This window comes from Tubulanus polymorphus, chromosome 7 (genome assembly GCF_964204645.1).
Source record: "Tubulanus polymorphus chromosome 7, tnTubPoly1.2, whole genome shotgun sequence".
Classification (NCBI taxonomy): domain Eukaryota; kingdom Metazoa; phylum Nemertea; class Palaeonemertea; order Tubulaniformes; family Tubulanidae; genus Tubulanus; species Tubulanus polymorphus.
The window spans coordinates 3516277-3539965 of NC_134031.1; the positions used below are offsets into that span (position 1 = coordinate 3516277).

At 38.3% G+C, this 23689-nt stretch overlaps 4 protein-coding genes across 4 annotated transcripts; 3 read left to right on the forward strand and 1 right to left on the reverse strand.

Annotated features, from left to right (window-relative positions):
- Window positions 1-2330: 2330 nt before the first annotated feature.
- On the forward strand, window positions 2331-10329 carry LOC141908376 (serine/threonine-protein kinase Nek7-like). Its single transcript, XM_074798409.1, has 9 exons — window positions 2331-2449; window positions 2898-3231; window positions 5100-5162; window positions 5267-5377; window positions 5898-6006; window positions 6092-6199; window positions 6579-6673; window positions 6839-6952; window positions 7387-10329. The coding sequence occupies exons 2-9, from the start codon at window positions 3046-3048 to the stop codon at window positions 7519-7521; spliced, it is 921 nt and encodes a 306-aa protein (XP_074654510.1). The 5' UTR covers window positions 2331-2449; window positions 2898-3045; the 3' UTR covers window positions 7522-10329.
- A 27-nt stretch (window positions 10330-10356) lies between these two features.
- Window positions 10357-20390, forward strand: LOC141908226 (ATP-binding cassette sub-family F member 1-like). Its single transcript, XM_074798158.1, has 18 exons — window positions 10357-10439; window positions 11010-11310; window positions 11456-11625; window positions 12085-12185; window positions 12322-12407; window positions 12733-12872; window positions 13243-13391; window positions 13675-13758; window positions 13868-13992; window positions 14104-14216; window positions 14432-14606; window positions 14902-14976; window positions 15063-15133; window positions 15228-15260; window positions 15444-15515; window positions 15953-16114; window positions 19452-19524; window positions 20160-20390. Exons 1-18 carry the CDS (start codon window positions 10422-10424, stop codon window positions 20348-20350), a joined length of 2139 nt encoding a protein of 712 aa, XP_074654259.1. The 5' UTR covers window positions 10357-10421; the 3' UTR covers window positions 20351-20390.
- LOC141908363 (sex peptide receptor-related protein 2-like) lies at window positions 16607-19099 on the forward strand. The gene has a single exon (XM_074798387.1). It carries the CDS (start codon window positions 17325-17327, stop codon window positions 18555-18557), a length of 1233 nt encoding a protein of 410 aa, XP_074654488.1. The 5' UTR covers window positions 16607-17324; the 3' UTR covers window positions 18558-19099.
- A 186-nt stretch (window positions 20391-20576) lies between the features above and the next one.
- On the reverse strand, window positions 20577-23553 carry LOC141908227 (ankyrin repeat domain-containing protein 45-like). Its single transcript, XM_074798159.1, has 5 exons — window positions 23179-23553; window positions 22537-22704; window positions 22018-22112; window positions 21635-21773; window positions 20577-20750 (listed from the first exon to the last, which is right to left on the reverse strand). The coding sequence occupies exons 1-5, from the start codon at window positions 23459-23461 to the stop codon at window positions 20725-20727; spliced, it is 711 nt and encodes a 236-aa protein (XP_074654260.1). The 5' UTR covers window positions 23462-23553; the 3' UTR covers window positions 20577-20724.
- Window positions 23554-23689: the final 136 nt, after the last annotated feature.

Genomic DNA, 23689 nt, shown 5'->3' on the forward strand with positions numbered 1-23689 from the left:
TTCCAGAACCTGTCATGTTAGGTCTCAATACGTGGACCTGTCATGTCAGGTCCCGAAAAACCCAAACTCACAACAATATTTGACGAAACGACGAAATATCTAGGCATGTGCTAGACGAATGGAAGAACATTTTGAGTTGAATGAATATTCTGATCCGTCGTAAATATCGAAAATGATTCAACAATAACGATAAGGAAAATGTTCTGACTAATAATTCATTTGAAAGGTTGATTTATAAGAAGAACATATTTATGTGTAAAATGACTTATTTCTGTATTAAAGGGAAAAATAAGTTTCAGGCATAGATGAATTAATTAATGTAGAAGTAAGGGAATATTTTCGATAGCTGAATCGAGGTCTTGATATTTCGTTTCCGCAATAAGACACTGAAAAATATCTGCTCACTATCACAGTTCGCCGGCATCACTCCTCACTGTCCGAAGTCTCACTATTTATATTCATTGTTTTTATGATGTACATGTAAAAGAGCCGCTCCCGCTCCTGCTCCTGTTCCTGCTTCCTGAGGAACGACGTCTTTATGTTTTATGTAAGTAGACTTGCTATCTAAAATCTGGTATATACATTTTACTTTTAAGAAAGAATTTAAAACAGCTATAAACTTAAGTTATTGATGTTATTGATTAGTTACCGATTGTATAATTATGTTGAAGCTGCCAGGAAAAACGTCAGAATACTTAGTATGTAATGTCAAGGTGTTTGGAAATCTTTAAGACAAGGCAAAGTTGGCAAAATTCTAGTTTTCTAGTGAAAGTAATGATTAATTGATACTAAGAGTTCCAGAGTGAATCTGAGTTTTTGTTATTTTCCCATTGATGCAAATTGTATGAATCAACTGTAGTGGAAATGTATCATATATAAAGACTTATAAATACCTTACATGTAACTTTTGTGATTTTAAAGTTAGTACAATTTCATACATAGTAATAGAAATAAAATTGCTATCAAAATTTGAGAAAATAAGCTAAAAATTAATAATTTAATATGTGAAAATAAAATGATGTAAAGAATGTAAATCAGATTGATTAATCCTACGCTTTCCAGAGTATTTGGCCAGGTTTATCTCTGTTTTTAGTGCGTGGGCCATGGACAATTGAGTCCATGGTTGGGCCATAGACTTGTTTGTTTTAGAGTCTTATGTTTGGACCAAGGGGCGTATAAACACTCGTTTATACGCCTATGGTGGTTGGACTAGTTGTTTTTTGAAAGTCCACTTGTTTGAGGAGCTTACGTTATAATTCCTCGAGCAATCCTGGCATTTGGTATAATTGTTGTATGAGAATAAATATGATTTTGAAATTTGTCATTCGTTGAGTTAAGCAACAAGTGTTACTAAAACGAAGCACTACTAAATAAAAAGACTATATGCACCAGAGAAAACCGACCAATTTACGTTTCACATGCATTTGTTTATATCAGGTATTGCCTACACTGATTAGCAGAGGTGGTTGAATACACAGATAGATGGCACCCCTAGTGATGATTTCTAATGAGGGCAATCTCATCGGACTTCGTTTTAGTCATGCATAGTTCTTACACCTCTAAGTGCATAGGTCTTAGTTTTAGTAGTGCATGTTTTAATAACACCCCCATTTCACTGCCTTCTATTAAATTCACTGCTTTTCACGGCCGGTCCGTGAATCATTTACAAACCCTGGCAGTTGAATCAGATGCAGTTTCCTGGAAAACTTTTAACTAGGCCACCACATGAGGCACGCTTTTCATATACAGTACGCGCCGAGTCGTTGATTTAAAGCTGGGCAGTTTCATATCAGATTCTGACACCGCTAGAAGTCCAAAAAAGCTTCGATGGTCCGGACATGGACTTTTGTTCGAAAAAATATATACATTTCAGTACAAAAACCATACTCATCAAACGTGGTGAACGGGATAATAAGATAAAAAAAACCCTGTGTACAAATTAGAATTTTAGAATCGAGAATTTATTTATGTAAAAAATATAAAATACACAATGATTCATTCAAGTCCCCAGCTAAGGGTAAATGTGTTCATTGAACGCCTTGGCGTTTATTAAATATCATTCTTCAATGTTTTTCTGTCAATTGATTCCGTCGTTCTTGCAGTATCTTAACCTATGTTACGGCGTAATGAATACAAGTTCAAGTTGGTGGTCGATCGTAGCTAATTGACTCAGGGGAACTCTCAATGAATGTTTTTACTTTTTTGCATGATCGTATTTGGTAATTCGATTTAAATCAACCTCAACGCCAATTGACTGTAAATGTTTGGTGCGGTTTAGACGGTTTCGGTCGGTATTTAGGTCTACTGTCTCTCGGCGGTCTGTCTGCGGAATCTCGGGATAATTGTTGATTTGCTTCTTATCTGGCCGAGAAATTTTTTCCGTCAAGAAATTATTCCCGTGGAACGGGTTGTTTATTATTTCGTTTACGCCAATGACAACCAGAAAACAGTAGGTATTCGATCGCGTGATATCTGAGCGTCGAATAGATAACTCACTATTTGGAAAGTAGGTGAGATTACCAGGGATTACTGTCGTGTCGTCCCGGTAAAAAAAAAAACAGACCAGAGGCAGAGCAATCTCAACAGAACGGACAGAACATTAAGTCAATTCATATTTCACTAGATTGGATCAATTGAGGATTGATTAAATTGGTCTTGATTGTTCAGGGGTATTTCACTGTCGAGGTCTCGGTATCAATTCAGATTTCTCGTGGGAATGAATTATTGAATGAAGAAAATTTAGCGCCCCAACCCTGCTGACCCGGCCTCCGCTCCTGTTGGTGCAGATCCTGCCCCTGGAAATCCTGAAACTTGCTTATTATGAGTTATATTTTGGGTAGGATTAAGATTATATACGTCGTAGTAGTAGTGAATGCGCTTCATTTCATATATTGCAGATTTTGAAAGCCAGGTCAGGAACGCGAGTACAACTCCATTGACGACGGTTCCATAAACCAGTTCACTGTATCGTGCGGTGGTACGTTTCATAAGCGTTATACCTCCCCCTGTGTACCTCTTAAAAACACACCGATTATTGCGAACAAAATGACGGATGTGGACGCAGCAGCAATGCCCCCGCCGGACACCGTGCCCGTGGCCCTGGATACTGACAAGTACGGCGAGCTGGGCAACTTTCGCATCGATAAGAAAATCGGACGCGGTCAGTTCAGCACGGTGTACTGCGCGACGTGCCTGATCAATATGAAAGTCGTCGCTTTGAAAAAAGTGCAGGTAAAATTCCGCTTGATAACGTATTATACAGTTTTTCTTTTTTCTCTTATTTTCTATTCAATCGCACGCGCGCTTAAATGCGATGATAGGTAGGTAGTTTTGGGAAAATATTATTTTCGAAAAAAAAGTAATGGCAGCCGAATTTGCCGTGCCCGTCAATCCTGACGACGTCGAAAGCAAGTACGGTTGCGTCGAAAATTTCGAAATCGATAAGAAAATCGGTAAGGGTCAGTTCAGCGAGGTGTATCGCGCCCGGTGTAAGTTCGATTGCAGTCACGTCGCTCTAAAAAAAGTTCAGGTAAAAAATGAATCTTTTTCGATGGTGATTTCGATGTCTACTCGTTACATTATCATACTGTATCGCCGTGTATGCTCTATCGGTAGAATCCTACCTGCCCCTAAGAGAGTGTTTCACCAGGAAATATTTGAGTTTGGAACTTTGGATTTTTGGTTAAAGCTACTCAGGCATTCTGTAAATGCATAGGACATGAAGTCAGTTCTCATTCTGAAATTTATTAGGATGCAACATTTATTTTCGGATCGCTTTTGCAAGGGTGTATTTAGGTACCCTCGTAATATATTGAAGGGCCCCTCAAAGTTTCAGTATCTAAGATTCCTGAACTATTACAATTTTATGCTTGTGCAATTTTTGAGGCACCCTAAAACTCCTTCTATGGGGCTTTGTATTTTCAGCATTCAATCATAGTCCCTACTGGCACAATGTGCCTTTTCAAATAACCTCCAAAAATTGCCATCATATTCTCCTGGATCCACCCTTGATTTTGTTTGTCTAAGAAATATCTTGTATTGTCAAATAAGAATGAAATGCTGGTAATAAAGCCTATCATCAGATTGACTAGTTACTAAAGTCAGTCAGAACTTTTCTTGTGAAACTGAGTCCTGTCATTAGAGCATTATGAATATCAACAGTTTTTCGTGCATGCTTCAATTTTGTTGTATGAACCTTTGACTGGTGGAAACTTTACTCCGCAAATTGTCCGCAGATCTGTACCTGCTATATACAATGTGTTGTTGTACACTTGTTGCATAATTGATCATGTCAATGCTTTAGTGCGTAGTACTTATTGTTCACAGCTCATCAATATCCATTGTGTTCTTATTGATCACTGATAACTAATACTGTCGTCTACTCAAAACCCTATCCTCAATCCCTGAGATAAACGTTCTCATTAGTTTCCCTATCCTCAATCCCTGAGATAAACATTCTCATTAGTTTCTCTATCCTCGAGTCCTGAGATATACCCTCTACACTTGACTTGCTTGTAAAGTATGGTTCGACTAGATCGTCAGAATTTCGGATTAATTATTCAATGACGTGATTTGAATTCATATCGTTCTTTATAGATTTTTGTTGAAATGAAAATCAAGCCAAAAGAAAAAGACTGAATACAAAACCACATAATACAATCTAATACATGGTTTTGACATTTTGACTAAATTCTATTTTTTTAAAGAATCTTGAATTGTTGTCATTGAAAATGGCATTTTAGTCAAAACTTCAAAATCCTCTGTAAATTTTACTCTGTATTGTGGGTTTTTTCTTCAATTGAACTAGACAGTCGCTAAAACAGGAATGCGTACCGTCGAGATATAGACTTATTGAGATGAAATTATATTTTTCATATGTAATGAAAGACCCTGCCCTTTTATTACAACATGAATATCACCATGGACGTATAGACTAGAGCTTAACACTAGTCTATGCGCCCATGACGACACTTACTTATAACATACCTTGTATTCTTTTATATAACTTTGTATGTATAATCGTGTTGTAATTCGAGGGAAAATAAAGTTATATTATTATTATATTATTAAATGATACAATCTTCTGAATCATTTTGTAGATATTCGAAATGATGGACGCAAAAGCCAGAAATGATTGCATTAAAGAAATTGACTTATTGAAGGTAATTTAGTGAGATAAAGATACCACGAACAATGATCATTATAGATTCACGATCTTATTGGAAAACAAGAATTATTTGTCAATGTTTGTAAATTATTCTTACAGCAACTCAATCATCCAAACGTCATCAAATATTTAGCTTCGTTTATCGAGAACAATGAGTTGAATATCGTGTTAGAGTTGGCAGACGCCGGCGACCTGCAGAGAATGATCAGGGTGAGTCGAGAATTTGTCTGAAATATTCACCTGGGTGGTGCGATAGTCTACCTGACACGACTGATAGCTGGTCGCTGTCAGAATTCTTAGATAAGGTCAAACTTGCTTTACAAAGGTGACCACTGACCTGTGAAACTCAGGGAATCGGAAAAATCAGGGAAAACTCAGGGAATTAGAAAGACGCATTTTACCAAAAAACAAGAAAACTCAGGGAATTCGCAAATGTTATTAACCATGCGATTCTTAATCAATTCATGATTCATCAAAAATGAATGAATAATAACATTTTGAACCTATAAATTTATCTGATTCACTCAGCAATCGATTAATTCTATTGAATGAAATTTTCAGTTATTGGCTGTCGTACGCACTTGTATGAAATCGGTCTCTCCATTCGGTGTATATGTAATTATGTATAGCTACTATGGATAAACCATTAAACTTAAATGTAGGCTTCGAGTCTTGGCTCGTGTTGCTTGTTGATCTATAGCCTTGGTAATCACTTTCATCGATCTTTCAGCATTTTAAGAAGAACAAACGATTGATCCCCGAGAAAACCATCTGGAAATATTTCATACAAATCTGCAGCGCGTTGGCACACATGCATTCCAGACGTATCATGCACAGAGGTACGAGAAGCAGACGCACGCATCTAATTATCATAATTAATGAACCGAGTAGAGGGAATTTTCAACTTTGAAACTTATTTTTCAGATATCAAACCGGCGAATGTGTTCATCACTCAAGAAGGCATCGTAAAACTCGGTGATCTTGGACTCGGTCGTTTCTTCAGCTCAAAAACAACAGCTGCACATTCACTTGGTCAGTTTAATGGATTAGTCGCAGAGGCATAAACTTTATAAGACAGAAGCCCTCTGGGCCCAGTTTCACATAAAGGATTAAGGCCTAAATCGATTTAAGATAAGCCAAATTAATGAAGAAAACCTTTTTGTGAAACTGGGCCCAGGGTCGTAACTCATTTTGAACAAATGTTCCCCTGTCTACTTTAATTAATGCCTTTTTTGACTGAATTCCAAACCTACATGAATGGTTTCGTTTTGAGTAAATCTTCGACTCTTTTATTTGTCTAAACGTTAAGTTGGTTAGCGGAAGAAAAGTGTTCGATGTTTTAGTAAATCCTTGTCATCAGGAAACTGCATTCAATGTGTTGAATTTTGGTTATGATATTATTTGTTTTCAGTTGGAACACCGTACTACATGTCTCCTGAGCGTATTCACGAGAATGGTTATAATTTTAAATCCGATATCTGGTCATTAGGCTGCCTACTATACGAAGTAAGCGCACTCACAACCTCGTTTATATGAATTTATATTAACAGTTTTGACTGTAGATCGCAGTAAGACTGCGTCAATTTTCGAAAAATAACAAGGACAGCCTAATACATTTGGCTCACGTTTTGCTTTACTTTGCGCTAATCAGGTTTTGTCTGTTGATTGCAGATGGCAGCACTGCAGTCACCGTTTTACGGCGATTCGATGAACTTGTACTCATTGTGTAAGAAGATCGAACAGTGTGATTACCCTCCGTTACCTTCGGAAAATTACTCGGAAGAGGTACGTCTTCAATTAATCAGAAAAAAAACCAGAGCTGCGGGCTTAAGTCTTCAACCACATAACTTACGCCATAGAAAGATGGCCGCTTACCGGTACCTGGAAATTAGGAAACCTGGAAATCAAGTCAAAACTCGGGGTACTGTTGGTGGTAGAGTTTCTCAGCGAGGTTTTTCCTTCACTCCCCTACAGGGAATAAGATACCTCAAACCCTATTGTGGTCTGTAGTATTAAGTTAAGGAATTTATTGCAAAAATATACAGTACTGGTGTATATAATACAAAATAGACAATCTTCTATATTACACTAAAGGATCAGTTATTACGCTTAATTTTTCAACCCTTGATTGACCCCTTAACATTCTTCGAGACTGATATCTTTGCTGCTGCTACTTGTAGAGTAACCTAATTGTGAATTTTTAAACTTTTCATACATAGCTGAGGACATTGGTCAACGTATGCATCAACCCCGAACCGGAACAACGACCCAACATTCAATACATCTACGACATCGCGCAGGAGCGATACCAGTTCTTCTACGGTCCACAAACCACGGAGCAGACGGCGCAGTAGACGCATGCCACGCAATAGACCTTGCACTGAATAAACGCAACTAGTCGCTACTACTCGAGGAGGGGAGCACGCTCGAAACAACACTCGCAGTCATCGCAACTTGGCAGATATATTTGGCTTCTAGCCAACCAGGACCCAGCTGCAAAGTTCTCATTCCATTTCCAATGTTTAAACACAACAGTCAAAAACTAATCGAGATCTATAGAACTGGGTGCGAGGGCGCTTTACTTTTCGTCGGTCTGTCGACGGAATCAACTTACTTTTTGGAAGTTTTGAAAACTCTTTAGGGGGTCAGTTGCTCAACGGTTGGTTTAAAGATAACCTGCGATAATTATATTTTGTCGATAATTATATGTGAGACTATTAAATGTTTTTCGACGACTGATTTGAGTTTAGATTTGCACTTCGTATCGAGACGTGTTTAGAATTTCTGCACCGTCCATCGTTTTTCCGTCCACGCCTGATTTTTGCCATCTCCCTTTTGCAACGACAATTTGTAATCTTTTGCATTGTCATTTTTTATTGCATTATTATTTCACGCAAAAACTTAGATATGCAATATATAGTGTCCATTGAAATGTTCGTGAGAAATGTTTGCCGGAAAATGCATTGTACCGTTAAAACAACGCTGCCTGGGGAAAAAAATACGTAGATGCAGAATGATTACCGCGAGATGCACCCGTTCATTACTGTAAACAATGTTAGTGGTAGGCATTTCGTCCATTTCACGTTAGACGACAAAATTGTACAATAATTTCTTCTGACTGAAGTAGTATTACCAACTGTAAAGTGATATTTAATTTAAAGCAAAAAAAGACAACTCGAACTGCTGTTTTATGTTCATTTTTTCTTCGGAATTCCGAAATCCATCTGCTCACAGTCGGATGTGTGTGTGTGTATTACACGTCCTTTAAAGTTATCGATGTTATATAGAAATTTGTAGTAGATAAATCAGTGTTAAAGATTTGATATGAAATTATGACTGAAGTCGAACGCTTCACTTCGATCCGAACACGAATGGCTCACCGCGTCTGCTTATTCATGCAGCATCGCCGCACATAGTTTGTGCATTCAATCAGACCAGACCAGAATACCTTTACTATTTGAGAGGAGTTACCACTCTTAAGACTTCGAATACTAATAAAATCATCAAAATATTCTCAAAATCAGAATGGTTTCAAGTTTATTTTCAATTTAATTACTATTTTTCATTACTCCCATTAGTGGTGAAAACTACTGCAAAATATAAGTACCAGGTAGTCGAGTCCTGATTGGGTAATTGCATTATTGTAAAGATCATCTATTAACCATACCATCTTTTCTAATAGGCTTATGATGATACCATGTTCTGATTCTGTATGCATGAGCAGCTACTAGAGTAACGTACCTTGGACTGAAAATGCCATCAGGTTCGAATTGCTGTGAAACGAACACTTTGTTACAGTACACAAAATATCAGAGTAGTTAATATTTCATGTTGTCGTTATTTCGTGTCATATTTTATCTTCGTTCCATAATTACCGGTATGTGTGGTGTACGGCGCCGGTGATATTCGTACCCAGCTGCTGGGCTAGATGAATATGAAAATGAATTCATGTTAGGACTGATAACCATTTCTACAGTAACCTTCCTTAATCCTAACCCTTCCAGCTAATGACTACTGCGTAACCGACAATATTCACTTTCTATGTGCATGTTGTCCTTTCACTCTGTTAGGTCGAGTAAAATTGTGTTACAGGCCTAGTGTTATAACCTAGTCTTGAAAATTTGTACCATGACAACACCTTTTGGTGAGTAAAGGCTTTTGCAAAACATTGAGAAGGTTCTATTCGGAGGAAGGTCACAGAATTGAATTCAGTAGCTACTTCCATATCCATGGGCCTGGGGGAATTCTGGAATACCCTAACAGTCCATTTAAAGATTTTTAATCAATAGATTTTACGGCAAACTTGATTCCTAATTTGTTTTTGTCGGTATGTATTTTAGGCCCTTGGAGTGACTTGTAAGTGATGTAATTGAACTTAATTAATCTACCTCTTTTTATGAAAAATTGGTCACCTATACATTGATGTAGAAGTCAAGGTTTAATCAAAATATTTATCTTAAAAGGGGGTCAAATTTTAATGCAAAACGGCAGTAGTATAGCAGGGCTGAGAACGATGTGGAAAAGTGTGAAAAAAACATTGAAGTTGAAATTTCTTTGAAAAATTGTGATAATTTTCAAAAATGTGTGAAATTTTGCAGAATGTACTTTCTGTTTAACTTTTAGAAGCTAGACTTCTGTACGTATCACCTTACGGTCAAAATCGATTTCTAGACTTGTATGATCAAAGTCAGTTATTTATTTTGGATATTTTATATTAGATTGATCCGTCCAGTTTGACATATATAAATCATCAGAGTTGTAACAAGAGATTTTATGAAATAGTTATACATAGAACAAACATCATTCCATTGGTCCTTGTGCGTGACATCGTATCCGGCATCGTTGTCGGGATGCGCACTAATAAACCTGGTGGATCTTCACTTGCCATAGCCGCAAAAAAGAATCTTTCAACAAATCGGAAAATATCCAGTTCAACCAATTTTTCGAATGCCAGTGAAGCTGAGTAATGTTTCTGTAGTTATTCGAGGTAGTTAAAACTGTTTCGGCTCAATTTTAATATGGCAAAAATTCATGATAGATTAAATGGTATTTAGTGAGTGTAAAGCGATGTCGATGAGCTGATGATAATTGTATATTGTTGTGTGTAATCATATATAATTAAAGGTTTATTCACTGTTAAAATACTCGTACTTATTTATTTGTAGGTGGTTTGCTTCGCTCGGAATTGAAGTTGAACTTTGGGTAAATCTTGTTTTCGCTGAGGTTTTGGTTTCAAACGTTTGGCAATTCATTCATGAAAAATTTGCTAGATGTGAGTTAAATCAAACTGATAGGACCACAGGGGCTCGTATCAGAGTTGTAGGTAATGTAAAAACGATAATCTGTTAATCCAATGTATATAGTATATATAAAATAACATTATTTTTATTTTATTTATACTATATACATTGGATTAACAGATTATCGTTTTTACATTACCTACAACTCTGATACGAGCCCCTGTGGATAGGACAGGATCTTGAATTCAAGATATTTTGTTAGATAATAATATTTCAAGGATTATCTTGAATGATGCCCAAATTTTGAACCGGGACCACCAACCAATCAGAATGCATCAAAATCATTAGACATTAGATTAGGCCCAAACCTGAAAAAACCATGTTTATTCCCTATTCAGTATCTAGCCAAGAATCAAAATTTGGTGAACCGGATTCGAACCTAGAACCCCTGCTTTAAACCATATCGACGTTCCGTCTATTCGTTTTCACGCCTGAGTAACTGCTAAGAACGGCATCGATGCTCCCCGAGGCCGACCGGTCATTTCTATTTTCTGCAGAAAGTCCACGCTCGCGCAATTCAATATTTTGACGTAATTTTTTAGGCATATTTACTACATTTTTACCGCCGAATCTGTGACAACTTCGTACCCGATCGATTAGTGATCATGCCTAAGAAACAAAAAGGTAAAACCGCTAAAGGTAAAAGCGATCAGGCGCAAGAGACGTCGAAAAACAGTCGAGAAAAAGTGACAAATCGCAACCCGGAAGAGTCTGAAGACGACGAACTCGATCAAGAAGGAATCGACGATTACGATGAAAACGGTGATTGCGTGGATGATGGAGAAAATGACCGCGGTGACGCAGTTGGGGACGATGAAAATGATAAGAAACAAGCCACAGACGGTAAGGGTTGTTTTAGTAGCGCCAGAAAGGCGTTATTTAGATCAAAATCGTTATCAGATCAAATCTCTGCTCCAGTCCGGCGCGATGCCAATACAGTATACACATGTCCCAAACCCATCACCAACTGTCTTGTCATTTGTTTTAGAAAAACCAACCAAAGCCAAATTGAGCCGCAAGGAGTTGAAAAAATTGAAAAAACAGGAAGAATTCAATAAGCAAATCGGAGATCTAAGCACTGGTATCGATCAGTTTGCCGTGTCGCAATCTGAACGAACTGGTAAAGACGCCATTCATGAAAACCAGACTGATATAAAGGTGATGTTGATTGCTTTTTGAATTTCCATGAATATACGGAAGATATCGTTCTGAAGCCAGGTTCCCCACACTCCCTCTGACATTTATCACAATTGATTCTTACAAATGTTGATTGTCCGCACTTCGTATGTGTTCAGCATTTCACCTGAGATGTTTTTGATGTACAGAGCACACCAGGCACATTTCATCAGCAAATTTTCAAAGACTGATCTTCCACACTTCATATGTGTTCAGGACATAATCCGAAACTGTAGATGAACTAGAAACATTAGAAGATAGACGTTTCATCAACACATTACTCACTGTCTAGCTTTGTACTTTAATTTGTGATGTCTGAACGGGTGTGGTTCCAGGCTGATTGATACCCGTATTAACTTTGTTGAGTATAAAGTGGTAAATTTGATGAAACAGTTCAAGTTTGGAGAATTTTCTAAAATGATTCTATCTTATTCATTGTAGGTTGAAAACTTCTCGATATCGGCGCGAGGAAAAGATTTGTTTATAAATGCCACGTTACAGATCACCGCTGGACGACGATACGGTCTCATCGGGCCAAACGGGTCAGTTTGAATCGCAGATATTCAATAAGTGAATTCCAGAAAAAAATGTGTTAAATCCTGAGAGATCAATGACCAGACCCCTGAAATACTGAAATTACCACTGAATGTAAAAAGAAAAAAACCTGTGTATTTCTAGGCATGGTAAAACGACACTATTGCGACATATAGCATCAAGAACGCTGCAGATTCCACCAAATATCGACGTGCTTTACTGCGAACAAGGTAAAAAATCGAACATCTAGTGAGTGAAAATTTAGTGACTGTATAGGCCTATCTGTGTAATGTTAATTGCTGATAGTAGTAAGCCAGTTCAGGGAATCTAACTTTTTGCTTGAACAGAAAATGAGAAAAAAGTCAAGGATTTGGAATGTCTCGTTGTTCTTGCTGGATGAGTGACACAAATAACCTCTTGATAAGAAACAGCCCCCATTGAGGATATTTTCTGAGGATATCTGAACAGGAATGATCAGAATCATTTTTGATTCTATGACCTGTAAGAATGATTTCAACTTGTAACTGAAACCAATTCGTCATATGTATTTTGTAGAGGTTGTCGCCGATGACACGTCTGCAGTTGATGCGGTCGTTAATAGCGATACTAAACGACTGGCTCTATTGGCCGAGGAGAAGAAATTAATCGCTGAAATGGAAGCCGGACATACAGAATTTCAAGAACGACTCAATGAGGTGAGTTACTTGATAACACTTATTTATTTTCTTGATATAACGCAATATCTACGCGTATTCACTACACTTTAAATAAGATGAGAAATTCAATCACCAGCGAAATACTCCACATTAAGATTACGAATGATTGCCGATTGGTTAAAAACATTGAGACAAATAGGTGCGTTTAAAATGATGTGGGTTTTCTAATTTGATTTAAAAGTCTTGACTAAGTGAAGACTAGCTGATCTAATATGACAAGGCATCCAACAGTCTGCTGTTTCTTACTAGAGAGCTGGTGTTATAAACTGGTTCTCACTTCACAATCCACTCAATAACAGATTGAATGCGTTTAACTGTATTCCATGTGTGTTTACTTTGATTATTTTAGGTTTATGAAGAAATGCGCGCGATCGGCGCTGATTCGGCTGAAGCTCGAGCCAGACGTATTCTCGCTGGTTTACAATTCACGAGAGAAATGCAGGGACGGGCGACGAAACATTTCTCTGGTGGATGGAGGATGCGTGTCTCATTAGCGAGGTATGATCCTGCGACCTTCAGGACTCTCAATTTTTGACCAATTGATTTATTACAAAGAGTGTTATTTTGAAACGGAAATAACGTATAAAAGAATTTGCATTTCTATTCCATTCATCATTTATAACATTCATCAGTTTGGAGGAATCAAAATCTTAATTTCAATAGGGCCAATTTTATATACCAGATTTAACTGGGTAACTAAAATTCGAATTCACTTGAATTTAAATTGATCCCTAAAGATTGTATAAATCCTTGAAAATAACCTCAAAATTATTTTTTTCAGGGCTTTGTTCTTGGAGCCGACATTGCTGTTACTGGATGAACCTACGAATCATTTGGATTTAAATGCCGTCATTTGGCTTGATAAGTACGTATTAGATACTCTATATAGTTAAGGCAACTGTTTAGGGGTTAACCAATTAATATAACACTTCTACATCGGATGGGAACCTTTACTTTCAATTTTTGTTCTACAGCTACCTGCAACAGTGGAAGAAAACTTTGTTGGTCGTTTCTCACGACCAAAGTTTTCTTGATAATGTCTGCACGGATATCATACATTTGGACCTGAAAAAGCTGTTCTACTACAAGGGAAATTTCGGTGAGATGACGTTTACTCAATGCTTTGATGACATTTGTGTCTAATGAAACTTAGAAGTAATTTCATCTGAAACTATTTAATTGTAATTTGATAGTTGTTTCATGATTGCAGCTACATACAAGAAAATGTTCAAGCAAAAACGTAAAGAACAAGTGAAAGAGTTCGAAAAACAGGAAAAACGTATCAGAGAACTGAAATCATCAGGGAAATCTTCAAAGCAAGCAGTGAGTCATCAGGCCTACCTTCGATCTATTCAATAATCTGTCTGCTTGCTACTCCTCAATCCTTCTGCTACTCCTCAATCCGTCTGCTACTCCTCAATCCTTTTGCTACTCCTCAATCTGTCTGCTACTCCTCAATCCGTCTGCTACTCCTCAATCCGTCTGCTACTCCTACTGTTCAGTTGTTTGTACAATGTCTGTTTTATTTCCTTTCGTAGGAAAAACAACAAAAAGAAGCTTTAACGCGCAAACAGCAGAAAAATCGCAGCAAGCAACAGACGTTCGCTGAGGAAGACAAGAAAACGGAACTACTCGAAAAACCGAAGGATTACGTAGTAAAGTTTACATTCCCGAATCCACCACCGTTGAATCCTCCCATATTAGGTGCCCATAGTGAGTAGATACAATTTTATAACCATTTCATGTACGATAGATGCCACATCCTTGATACATTTTTATTTCCAAACCTGAAGAAAACTGAATGATATAATGATAATAATAGGTGACTGGTCGACTGATATTGATCTGAGTTAACGAGGTTTCTCTGATAATGAAGTTTAGTCAGAATTTTAGAACTGTTAGAATGAATTATTGAATCCTCAGCTGCGGTTTTTGGTCATTAGAAAGAATAGGATTTTAATTCAAATATGCAGATAATGAAAGTTTTGTGCACATTTTCCCGTTGCAGGTGTCAATTTTAATTATGGGGGTCAGCCGCAATTATTCAAAAATTTGGACTTTGGTATCGATATGGAATCGCGAAGTAAGTCATTGAAAGATAAACCGATCTTAACAAAAACACTGTTTTCAGCTCGTTGATATCGATATCATATTTCTATTGTTTTCTAGTCGCTATTGTCGGTCCAAATGGAGTCGGTAAAAGTACATTTTTGAAGTTGCTCACTGGTATCATCGAACCGGTTGGTATCTCGTCATGAAGTTACGTTTCTCGTTGCGTTCACATTCTTGATTTATTGAAAAAGTCTGATATTTCATTTTGCTTATTTTCGACAGGTCGAAGGAGAAATACGCAAGAATCATAAACTGGTGAGTAAGAATAAAGGGCATGTAATTAGAAATTCGTCGGTGGCTCGATGGACGGAAACTTGTGAATGAGAATGGCGGTTGCGACGCATCTTCATAACAATTTATGCTTTGTGAAACTAACTGAAATTTTTCTTGCCTTTGATAATACTTAGAATACTATGTAGCATGTTTTTGCATTTTCAGAGAGTTGGCAAATATGATCAGCATTCTGGTGATCAACTCGAAGCGGATGAATCACCGACTGAATACTTACAGGTAAATATAAAACTGTACGAAATTTGGAAGTTTCTACCAATTTTCTTGTTTGTGAGTGGACATGAAAATTATTGCAATTGCATCAAAATGGCGGCTTCGGTAAAAGTCAATTAATACGCCGTAATCCGTCTGTCGATAAGAGAACCCCATCTGCTTAGAATAGTACCTGTGTGCTGAAACGAGTACGCCGTCTGCCCAGATAGGTGCCCCGTCTGCCGAGATAGGAACCATTGGTCCCCCATCTGCCAAAAGTAACCTAGTGTTTGTTGTAAGAGCATAATTGAAACCAGCCTCACACATGCTTATGGATAATCTAGAAATCTAATAACATTTCCACTGGGGACATAGTGACTACCTATAGTCATACCTACCTTTCCTCTGGACTAGTTAATGAATTGTTTAGAATTTAACGCTTACGTTTTTGTTTCATATTGCAGAGGAAGTATAACATGCAGTACCAGGACGCGAGGAAAACGCTCGGAAGATTCGGATTGTCTAGTCACGCTCATACGATTAAAATTCGAGATTTATCCGGTGGTCAAAAATCGCGAGTTGCGTTCGCTGATCTGGCCTCGAACGCGCCTGATGTGCTGATTCTTGTAAGTTCGATTTATTCTCTCCCCCACATTTAACTCATTGAAAAATGTGTATCTTCATCCCATCCGTAAGATTATTTTTTATCGAGTTTGTTGACATTTTTTAACAACTATCCTTGTATATCAATATTAAGGGTTAGGTTTATGTAAGGCGATATACATTGAAAAATGATTATTTCTCAGTTTCAACATGTTTCAATATTTAAGGAAAACCAATTTAGGGTTGTTCAATTTAGATGAAGTGGGTGAATGATTGTAAAATTTTTTTTTGTATCAAGGGTTTGCATGTCATTATCTGCATTCCATTGATAATACTTACGGTGGTAATACTTACGGTGGTTGAATGAAGTCTTATCAATTTTCTTGTTTCGGTCTGTTTTTAACTCAAACCTATATTTAGACGACTAGAATACGTGTATTACATGTCGAAGCGTTGCTGCGCTTTTAGTCGGCGTGACACGATTTATTCGCGATTGATTTCGGCCAAAGGGTAATTTCTCAGATGACTAACGACGTGAAGTAAAAATCAATGATTCCGAGCCCGAAGCATTTCAAAGAAAATACTGCAACGCCCTGTATACAACTACTGCTAGATCGGTATAGTGCTGGTATTGTATAGAATTGTATCAGTGTATTGAATTGCCTTACAACTGATCAGACACTCATTGAGGAATATCTAATCACGCGGGAAATTTTTTGTCGATCTTTAATTCCTGAATTCTGACGGAATAAGACAATAAAGATTCATTGCGATTGTTGAATATCGGAGAAGCATTTTTATGAGAATTTGTAAACAAATTTGAGCCGCAGTCGGCGATAGTCATCCAGGAATATCTCGATCGCGCAAAGGGACATTTATTTAAAATGCGAGTCAATAATCTGAAATATGTGAGGAACATTAAAAAATTTTTTTTTATGTGGGAAATTCTTATTCTGAACAGTAACAGTTATTTAGTGAATGTCTATTAACGCTGAAAATGAAAGAAAATTCTACGTCTGCTTAGAATTGAATTTACTAGAATCGACCAATTTCATCGAAATGAATCCGATGATGAAATTTGTGTAAGAACATTTGACTTTGGAATAGTAACGTGTCATCAAGGAAGGCCTATCTTTTAATGATGCGTAAGAAAATTCTACCTAGGACCAGTAACGCGTTATCCAGGAAATGATGCTACATCTGTTATGATGAGTTGAAAATATTCATCAGGAGATGAATCTCACCGGTGAAGATGACGATTTCGACAACACGACCGTGTCGGACGATTACTGGGCGACGAATAACAACTGGGAAAAACCGGATTCATCGACGACGGACGTTTATTACGTCGAGGTGTTTATCGCGTCGTGTTTGTACACGTATGTGTCGCCGGTGCTTCTCGTCGCCGGAATCATCGGAAACGCGTTGACCGTGTTCGTGCTGGCGAAAAACAAAATCGGCAACTCGTCGACGTCGCTGTTACTGATCGCGTTAGCCGTTGCCGATACGCTGGCGTTGGTCACCGGTTTGGTGCGGTATTGGATCCGCGTACTCGCGGGCGTCGACGTTCGCGCGCGCTCCCACGCGGCGTGCGCCGTGCACAAGTTCTGCGTGTATTTTTTCCTCGACGTCGCCGCGTGGATCCTCGTGCTCGTCACCTTCGAGCGCCTCGTCTCGGTGATCTACCCGATCAAGTCGAAGTTGCTGTGCACCGCCGAGCGGATGGCGTTCGCGTTGGTCATCGTGGTGATCGCGCTGTTCGTCGCGAACTGCCATATTTTGTTCGCGCACGGGATTATCGCGCGTAACGGCGTCGACGTCTGCGCAGCGGTGGAATTCGCGTCCGGTCGCGATTACGTCTATTTCTGGCGCAACATCTGGACGTGGATCGACATGGCGCTTTTATCCGGTTTGCCGTTTCTGATCATGTTGCCGTGTAACGTAACGATTTTACTGAAGGTGAAATACTCGCGTAACGCGCGGATCAGAATCTGGAAGAAGAACACGCTGCCGCAAGCCGGCGGCCGCGTCACTAGCATGACGATCATGTTGCTAGTCGTTAATTTAGTATTTCTGTTGTGTACGATGCCGTTGGCTTTGTTTATGATCGCCGCCGAACCGGTTTATAGTCCGCACGAGCGCGCCGTCCGTAAACTAGTGTTCGCCGTGTTGGTGTTATTGACGTACGCGAATAACGCGGCTAATTTCTGGCTGTATTGTTTCAGCGGTCCGAAGTTTCGTCAGTTCTGTTTGAACATGTTGAAGCGCGATCGTCGCGTGCACCCGACGGGTGGCGCGGGCAGTTCGAGAAGCGCGAGTCGACGCAGCGTCGCGAGTCGCGCTAGTCGAGCCGGTAGTATCGCGTCGATGTTGGCCGTGCCGAAAATACCGCGGTTGCTGCCGCGTCCTCCGTCTGTCGTCGTGAACGATATCCCGCCCTGGGAGAGAAACTCATCGGTCGCTTGAACTATGGATAATTTAAATGTGATTTAATGACTTCTCGAAAATTTTGCATCTGACCAGAGATTTCGATTAATTGGGCATTGGCTTTGCTACTTAGGCAAACAAGGATCTGCTGAGTTCCTCAGTTTCAGCGCTTCATTTTATTTTATATTTCAATTAAATTCGAATCAATTTTTCTAATAAGTAAATCAGTTTGTCAATGAGAAGAAATCTATACCATACCACTGATCGAGAAAGTCAATCTTATATCTATTCAATACTTGATTGATATTATTCGGATTATTCGGAGGCCTGAAAATTCTAATTTCGTTGAAATAAACCTAAATTTCTATATATGATATATGGTACGACAAGTGACTTAATTTGTCCTTACGAATAACCTCAGTGTATTGTTGCGCCATCTGGTGTGTGCCAATAATCCATTAACAATTGTGATTGGTCTTAAATCTATAATTTGTCGTTATAATCGTTACAGAACCACAATAGAGATGTTAGAATTCCGTCAGACTATTGAACCAAAAATAGGCTTCGACTGGTTCAAGGCCCGGCTAAATTTCGTTCAAATAAATGTTTTAGCTGCCTTTGGCTACCGGTATTTCATATTTTCAATCATAATGCTGATATTTTGTTAAATTTAAAAATTATATTTATAAAGATTTAATGTTTGTTGTTAGATAGAATATTCGGTTGTTTCTGTTAGGGCTGTAAACCTATTCTCATTTAGTAAAAGTATATCTTTAAAAATTCTGGAAAAATTCTTCTTGTCTTGTCATTTTGTATTTGAAAGGATAGGTAAAAAGTTGAAGGCTTTTCTCTAACCACCCTCTCTCATTGAGGCGTTTATTTTTGCTGTTCATACGAATTGTAAAATTTTACTGTTTTTTCTTCTACTTTCAGGATGAACCTACAAATAATTTAGATATCGAGTCTATTGATGCGCTGGCCGATGCTATCAATGATTTTGAAGGCGGTAAGTTCACTTTCTCATTGAAAATAGTCTTGCTAAGTATACCATAATGTTCTAAATTCTATGAGATTCAATCAAATTGGGACAAAAAATTCGGTTTCTAGTCTAAAATATAGTTGGACGATATGAATTTGAATAAGTAGTAAAAACTGTATGAGTCTGTAATTGCAGCTACTCGAGTACAAATGTATATCGTCTGCTACCTATTAGATTGAAATTTTATGATATAGATGGCGACACTGTCCGTATCCCAAAAAACTGGTGATGACAGGTCCAGTAACCGAGGATCAAATTTGGCCCTTGTCAGACTAGGTCCGGGCCAACCGTTCACAATGGTTGCAAATTGATCTGCCTAGTCCAAATATGGCCTGACCAGAAACATCGGACCGGACCTGTGCCACATTTTAGCTTGGGCTAACTTATTGCGTGTGAATGCTAATTAGTTCTTTAAGTGACTTGCCTCACTTGCCACATCGTCGTTTTCATAGCACTTTTAGTAATGAGTGATTTATGCGTAAAATGGAGTCTGGTCCAGGTTAGATTAACCCAAGCCAAATCGTCATTCTCCATGTGATCACGGCTTATAGATGTACTTTTGGTCACTCATAATCCTATATGTATTTTCATACTTATTCCAGGAGTGATAATCGTGTCTCATGACGAGCGATTGATTCGTGAAACAAACTGTCAACTGTGGGTCGTCGAGGAGCAGACGATCAACGAAATCGACGGCGATTTCGACGACTATCGACGCGAACTGCTCGAGGCGCTCGGCGAAGAGATCGTCGGACAACAACCGCAACAACCAGTCGCGAAACCAACCTCCTGAGTATACAATCATTGTAGACCGTGAAATAAATTATTCTGTGATGGAATTTATCAGTTCCTCGTCTGTGTATATAATGGTGTTCGGGAATATTATCACTCCTCAAACTCTGGCTACTCCTCAATTTTACGAAATAGGCTACAGGGTGAACTTTAGCACGGTCGAACTATGCATGAAAACTTCCAAATCTATTGGTGAACTCAATTCAAACTAAGATTGAATGATTTTATTTTCATTTTATATCAACAATTTCGTAATAATTTATCCACGTATTTACAATATTCTTCAACAAATATTTACATTCACCACTTCAATATTTTACGCGTATTGATCGGTGGTACATTGTAAGCCGTCTGCTGTGGCTGGATTCACAGCTATCACTTCTTTCCCTGACCTTCAGGCACTGAAATGACAAAGATCGCTTTAATTGAAAAACACAGTGAACTAGATTCCGAGTGCTGGGATTAGATTTCGGGTTACAGTCAAATGATGACTCTTGAACCCGATACAGTCAGTAGTTTTCTAAACCACTTAAAAACCTGTACTGAAAAACGGTGTATTGTGCATTGTGCTTAATACTTCGATATTAAGGTTTGGATTAAACAGTTTGTTTTACTGCATTCGATCCATTGTTAAGTTAAACATTGCCAGATTTGAGAGAATCCTGTGTTGTGCAAAAGAGACTTTTCTATAAAAGATGGCCGCCAACAGAAACTCTCTCAACAAGTTTATTTTTAGTGAGAGAGGCGGCCATTTTTTCAGAAGGTCTATAACAACAAATAATACAAGAAATCAATAATATTGATCCGTTTCGGAGTTAAGTAGGATTTTTGTGAATATTGTTAGATCATTGCATCCTTTAGTGCTGCCATTACCCAACAATTTCACAAACCTAGTTATTTGCCATTAATCTCTCCGTGCCCTTTTGCAATAACGCTTCGACTGAAATGAAATAGATATTTCAACACAACATATCAAAATGAAAGCACGCGACACGGTCAGTATCCTGGGGTGAGCCACGCTGTTGTTGGCACTGAATCTTTCCAATAACTTTCCGACTGATATAGTTTCATCATGTTGGATCCCACCAACTCTGAGTTAACCATCCAGTTCGGATATTTGTACGCTTGCTGACACTACGCGTGAACCATCCTACTAGGACGAGCCCGGAAATCTTTCACGCTCCAAGATAGCCCGCTCTATTTGTAACCAACATTTCTCTGTTCGCATTCGAAAAGAATTAGGAAAATAAAATCAAAATACCGGATAGTCGTCATTTCAACTGACCTGGTTCAGAAAGTTTGATCCATATCGGTTCAGTAAGGTCATCGAGTTCCCGCTTCTGCGTAATGAAATCTTGAGTGGTTGCGTCTGGTGTGTTTTCTAACCAATCATGTTTTTCGTTGCACGCATTTACACTCAAATTCTGAATAAATGAGAGTAGATAGTAACATAGCAAGATTTTAATGCCAAACTGGCTAAAGTTTCCATAGCTAGGAAGATCTTTATATTGATGACTTACACTTCATAAATTGTTACACAAATTAGCTTTCAGAATACTGACTGAGTTTAACTGTATTTATACAGTAGAACTTTGAAAAACAGATTTAACGGGTAGAATCAAATCAGGCATTGTTCATCCAAAAAATAATCTTGAGTTCGGACTCTACCTTATCATCTTTAGTGAGACGACCTTGTACTTTTTCCGGGTCAGCTACAGTTTCTCGTAGATTTTTAATCGTATCTTGAAGCGCGATTTTAGCTTCTGAATATAAAGAAGACATTAATTGGAAGAACAACTAACATGAACAATGAAAACATGTGTCTATAATAATATCTAGTGTTTGTAGACGAGTTGATGGTGATGAAGTATGGATGACAACCACCAGATATCTTATATCAATGAACAACATTGGTGAATATCTGAAAGTCTGTTTCGAAGCACTCTACCGCGGTTCCAGGGACAACATTTCAAATGTCTTAACAAACTTTTAGGGCTAATTGATAAGAAAGGCGACTTTCCAGAATTTCCAAAAATTGTGCCTTTGTTTTACAGAAAACTGCCTTTCTTGAAGAAAAAATCCCTAAATAAATGGGTACTCAACATTCTGTGGGACTTATGGAATACTGGTAAAGCCCCCTGGATCCACCCTGGAATCAATCTAGGATCAGGAATCAGGAATACGTACCAGCCCAGTCGAGATAGTCGACGCATTCAGTTTGATTATATCGAACGGCTATTTCGCGAGGTCGTTCCTTGTTTTCCGTTCTCAGCTGTAAATCGGCACCGTTTTCCACTAAACATTTGACGACGTCGATTTTACCCCACAACGCAGCGCGATGTAACGCTGTGTAACCTGTGAAATCACGATTGAAACGTGGATGTATATCTTCAGAGATTAGATGCCCAGGGACCAGTTGTGTAGCCGAGGCAAAGATTTAAGTCGATTTAAAATAAACTGAATTAATGAAGAAATTAAATTGATTTTATTGGTGAACCTTGTACTGTGTATTTGGCCTATAGACAGTGGATTCTATTCAACTAAAAAAACTACTCAATACAGTGATTTTCAAAGGGGATTGTTTTTAGTTTTAGACATAGGATCAACTCCACTGATTTGGTGATTTGGTTTGATGAAATAATTATGTACTCCGAACTGAGACACAGGGCGGGTGAGAGGGGTATGTCCCAGTTGTTAATTTAACATTCATACATCATGAAAAAGAAGCAGCCTGTTTTATGGTTCAAATGACAATGTTTCACTTTTTACAGAACAGAAGGAACCAATCTGGCTGATGATGAGCACAAGAAAATGGCCAACAAACCAAACCTTTTTGATTGGCTGCATTAATTTCAACTTCGTGATTTACTAATTCCCTGGCGACTTCTATTTTTCCCAGAATGGCCACGATATCCAGGGGACTGTTGCCGTTTTCCACTCGTTTGTTCACCAGTGCATCGACCTCTCCGCGATAAATATTGTCTTCGTTATCTTCGAAACATTCCGCAAGTCGTTGCGAATCGCCTTTAAACGCGCATTCCATCACTATATTCTTAGATTTTTCCGCGACTACTTCTGCTTCGGTATCTTTCGGACTCGGACTGTTCGTCATTGTGAATATATTCGATTGTAATCGGCTGAAAGTAGGTAAAATTTAGGGCGAAACCCCGAGAAAAGCAAGAAATTGTGAACGCGGAAGCAAAAGTAGCGTCCTTAACAACAATTCAATTTTGTTTTATTGACGCATATTTTCAAAAATTCATCAAATTGTACGGAATGATAAAATTGGGTTGAAATTTACAAGTTAAACGTAGAAAGGATTAGCATTTAAGACCGAGGA

Bases quoted from the DNA above. Each gene is read 5' to 3' on its own strand.
- LOC141908363 (XM_074798387.1), top strand. From the start codon at position 17,325: ATGAATCTCACCGGTGAAGATGACGATTTCGACAACACGACCGTGTCG.
- LOC141908227 (XM_074798159.1), bottom strand. From the start codon at position 23,461: ATGACGAACAGTCCGAGTCCGAAAGATACCGAAGCAGAAGTAGTCGCG. The intron at 22,705-23,178 runs GTTTGGTTTGTT...GTGATTTCACAG, and splicing joins TAATGCAGCCAATCAAAAAG to GTTACACAGCGTTACATCGC. The intron at 21,774-22,017 runs GTAGAGTCCGAA...TCATTTATTCAG, and splicing joins GTCTCACTAAAGATGATAAG to AATTTGAGTGTAAATGCGTG.
- LOC141908226 (XM_074798158.1), top strand. The intron at 12,186-12,321 runs GTCAGTTTGAAT...GTGTATTTCTAG, and splicing joins GGTCTCATCGGGCCAAACGG to GCATGGTAAAACGACACTAT. The intron at 15,261-15,443 runs GTGAGTAAGAAT...TTGCATTTTCAG, and splicing joins TACGCAAGAATCATAAACTG to AGAGTTGGCAAATATGATCA.
- LOC141908376 (XM_074798409.1), top strand. From the start codon at position 3,046: ATGACGGATGTGGACGCAGCAGCAATGCCCCCGCCGGACACCGTGCCC. The intron at 3,232-5,099 runs GTAAAATTCCGC...ATCATTTTGTAG, and splicing joins TCGCTTTGAAAAAAGTGCAG to ATATTCGAAATGATGGACGC. The intron at 6,953-7,386 runs GTACGTCTTCAA...TTTCATACATAG, and splicing joins CGGAAAATTACTCGGAAGAG to CTGAGGACATTGGTCAACGT.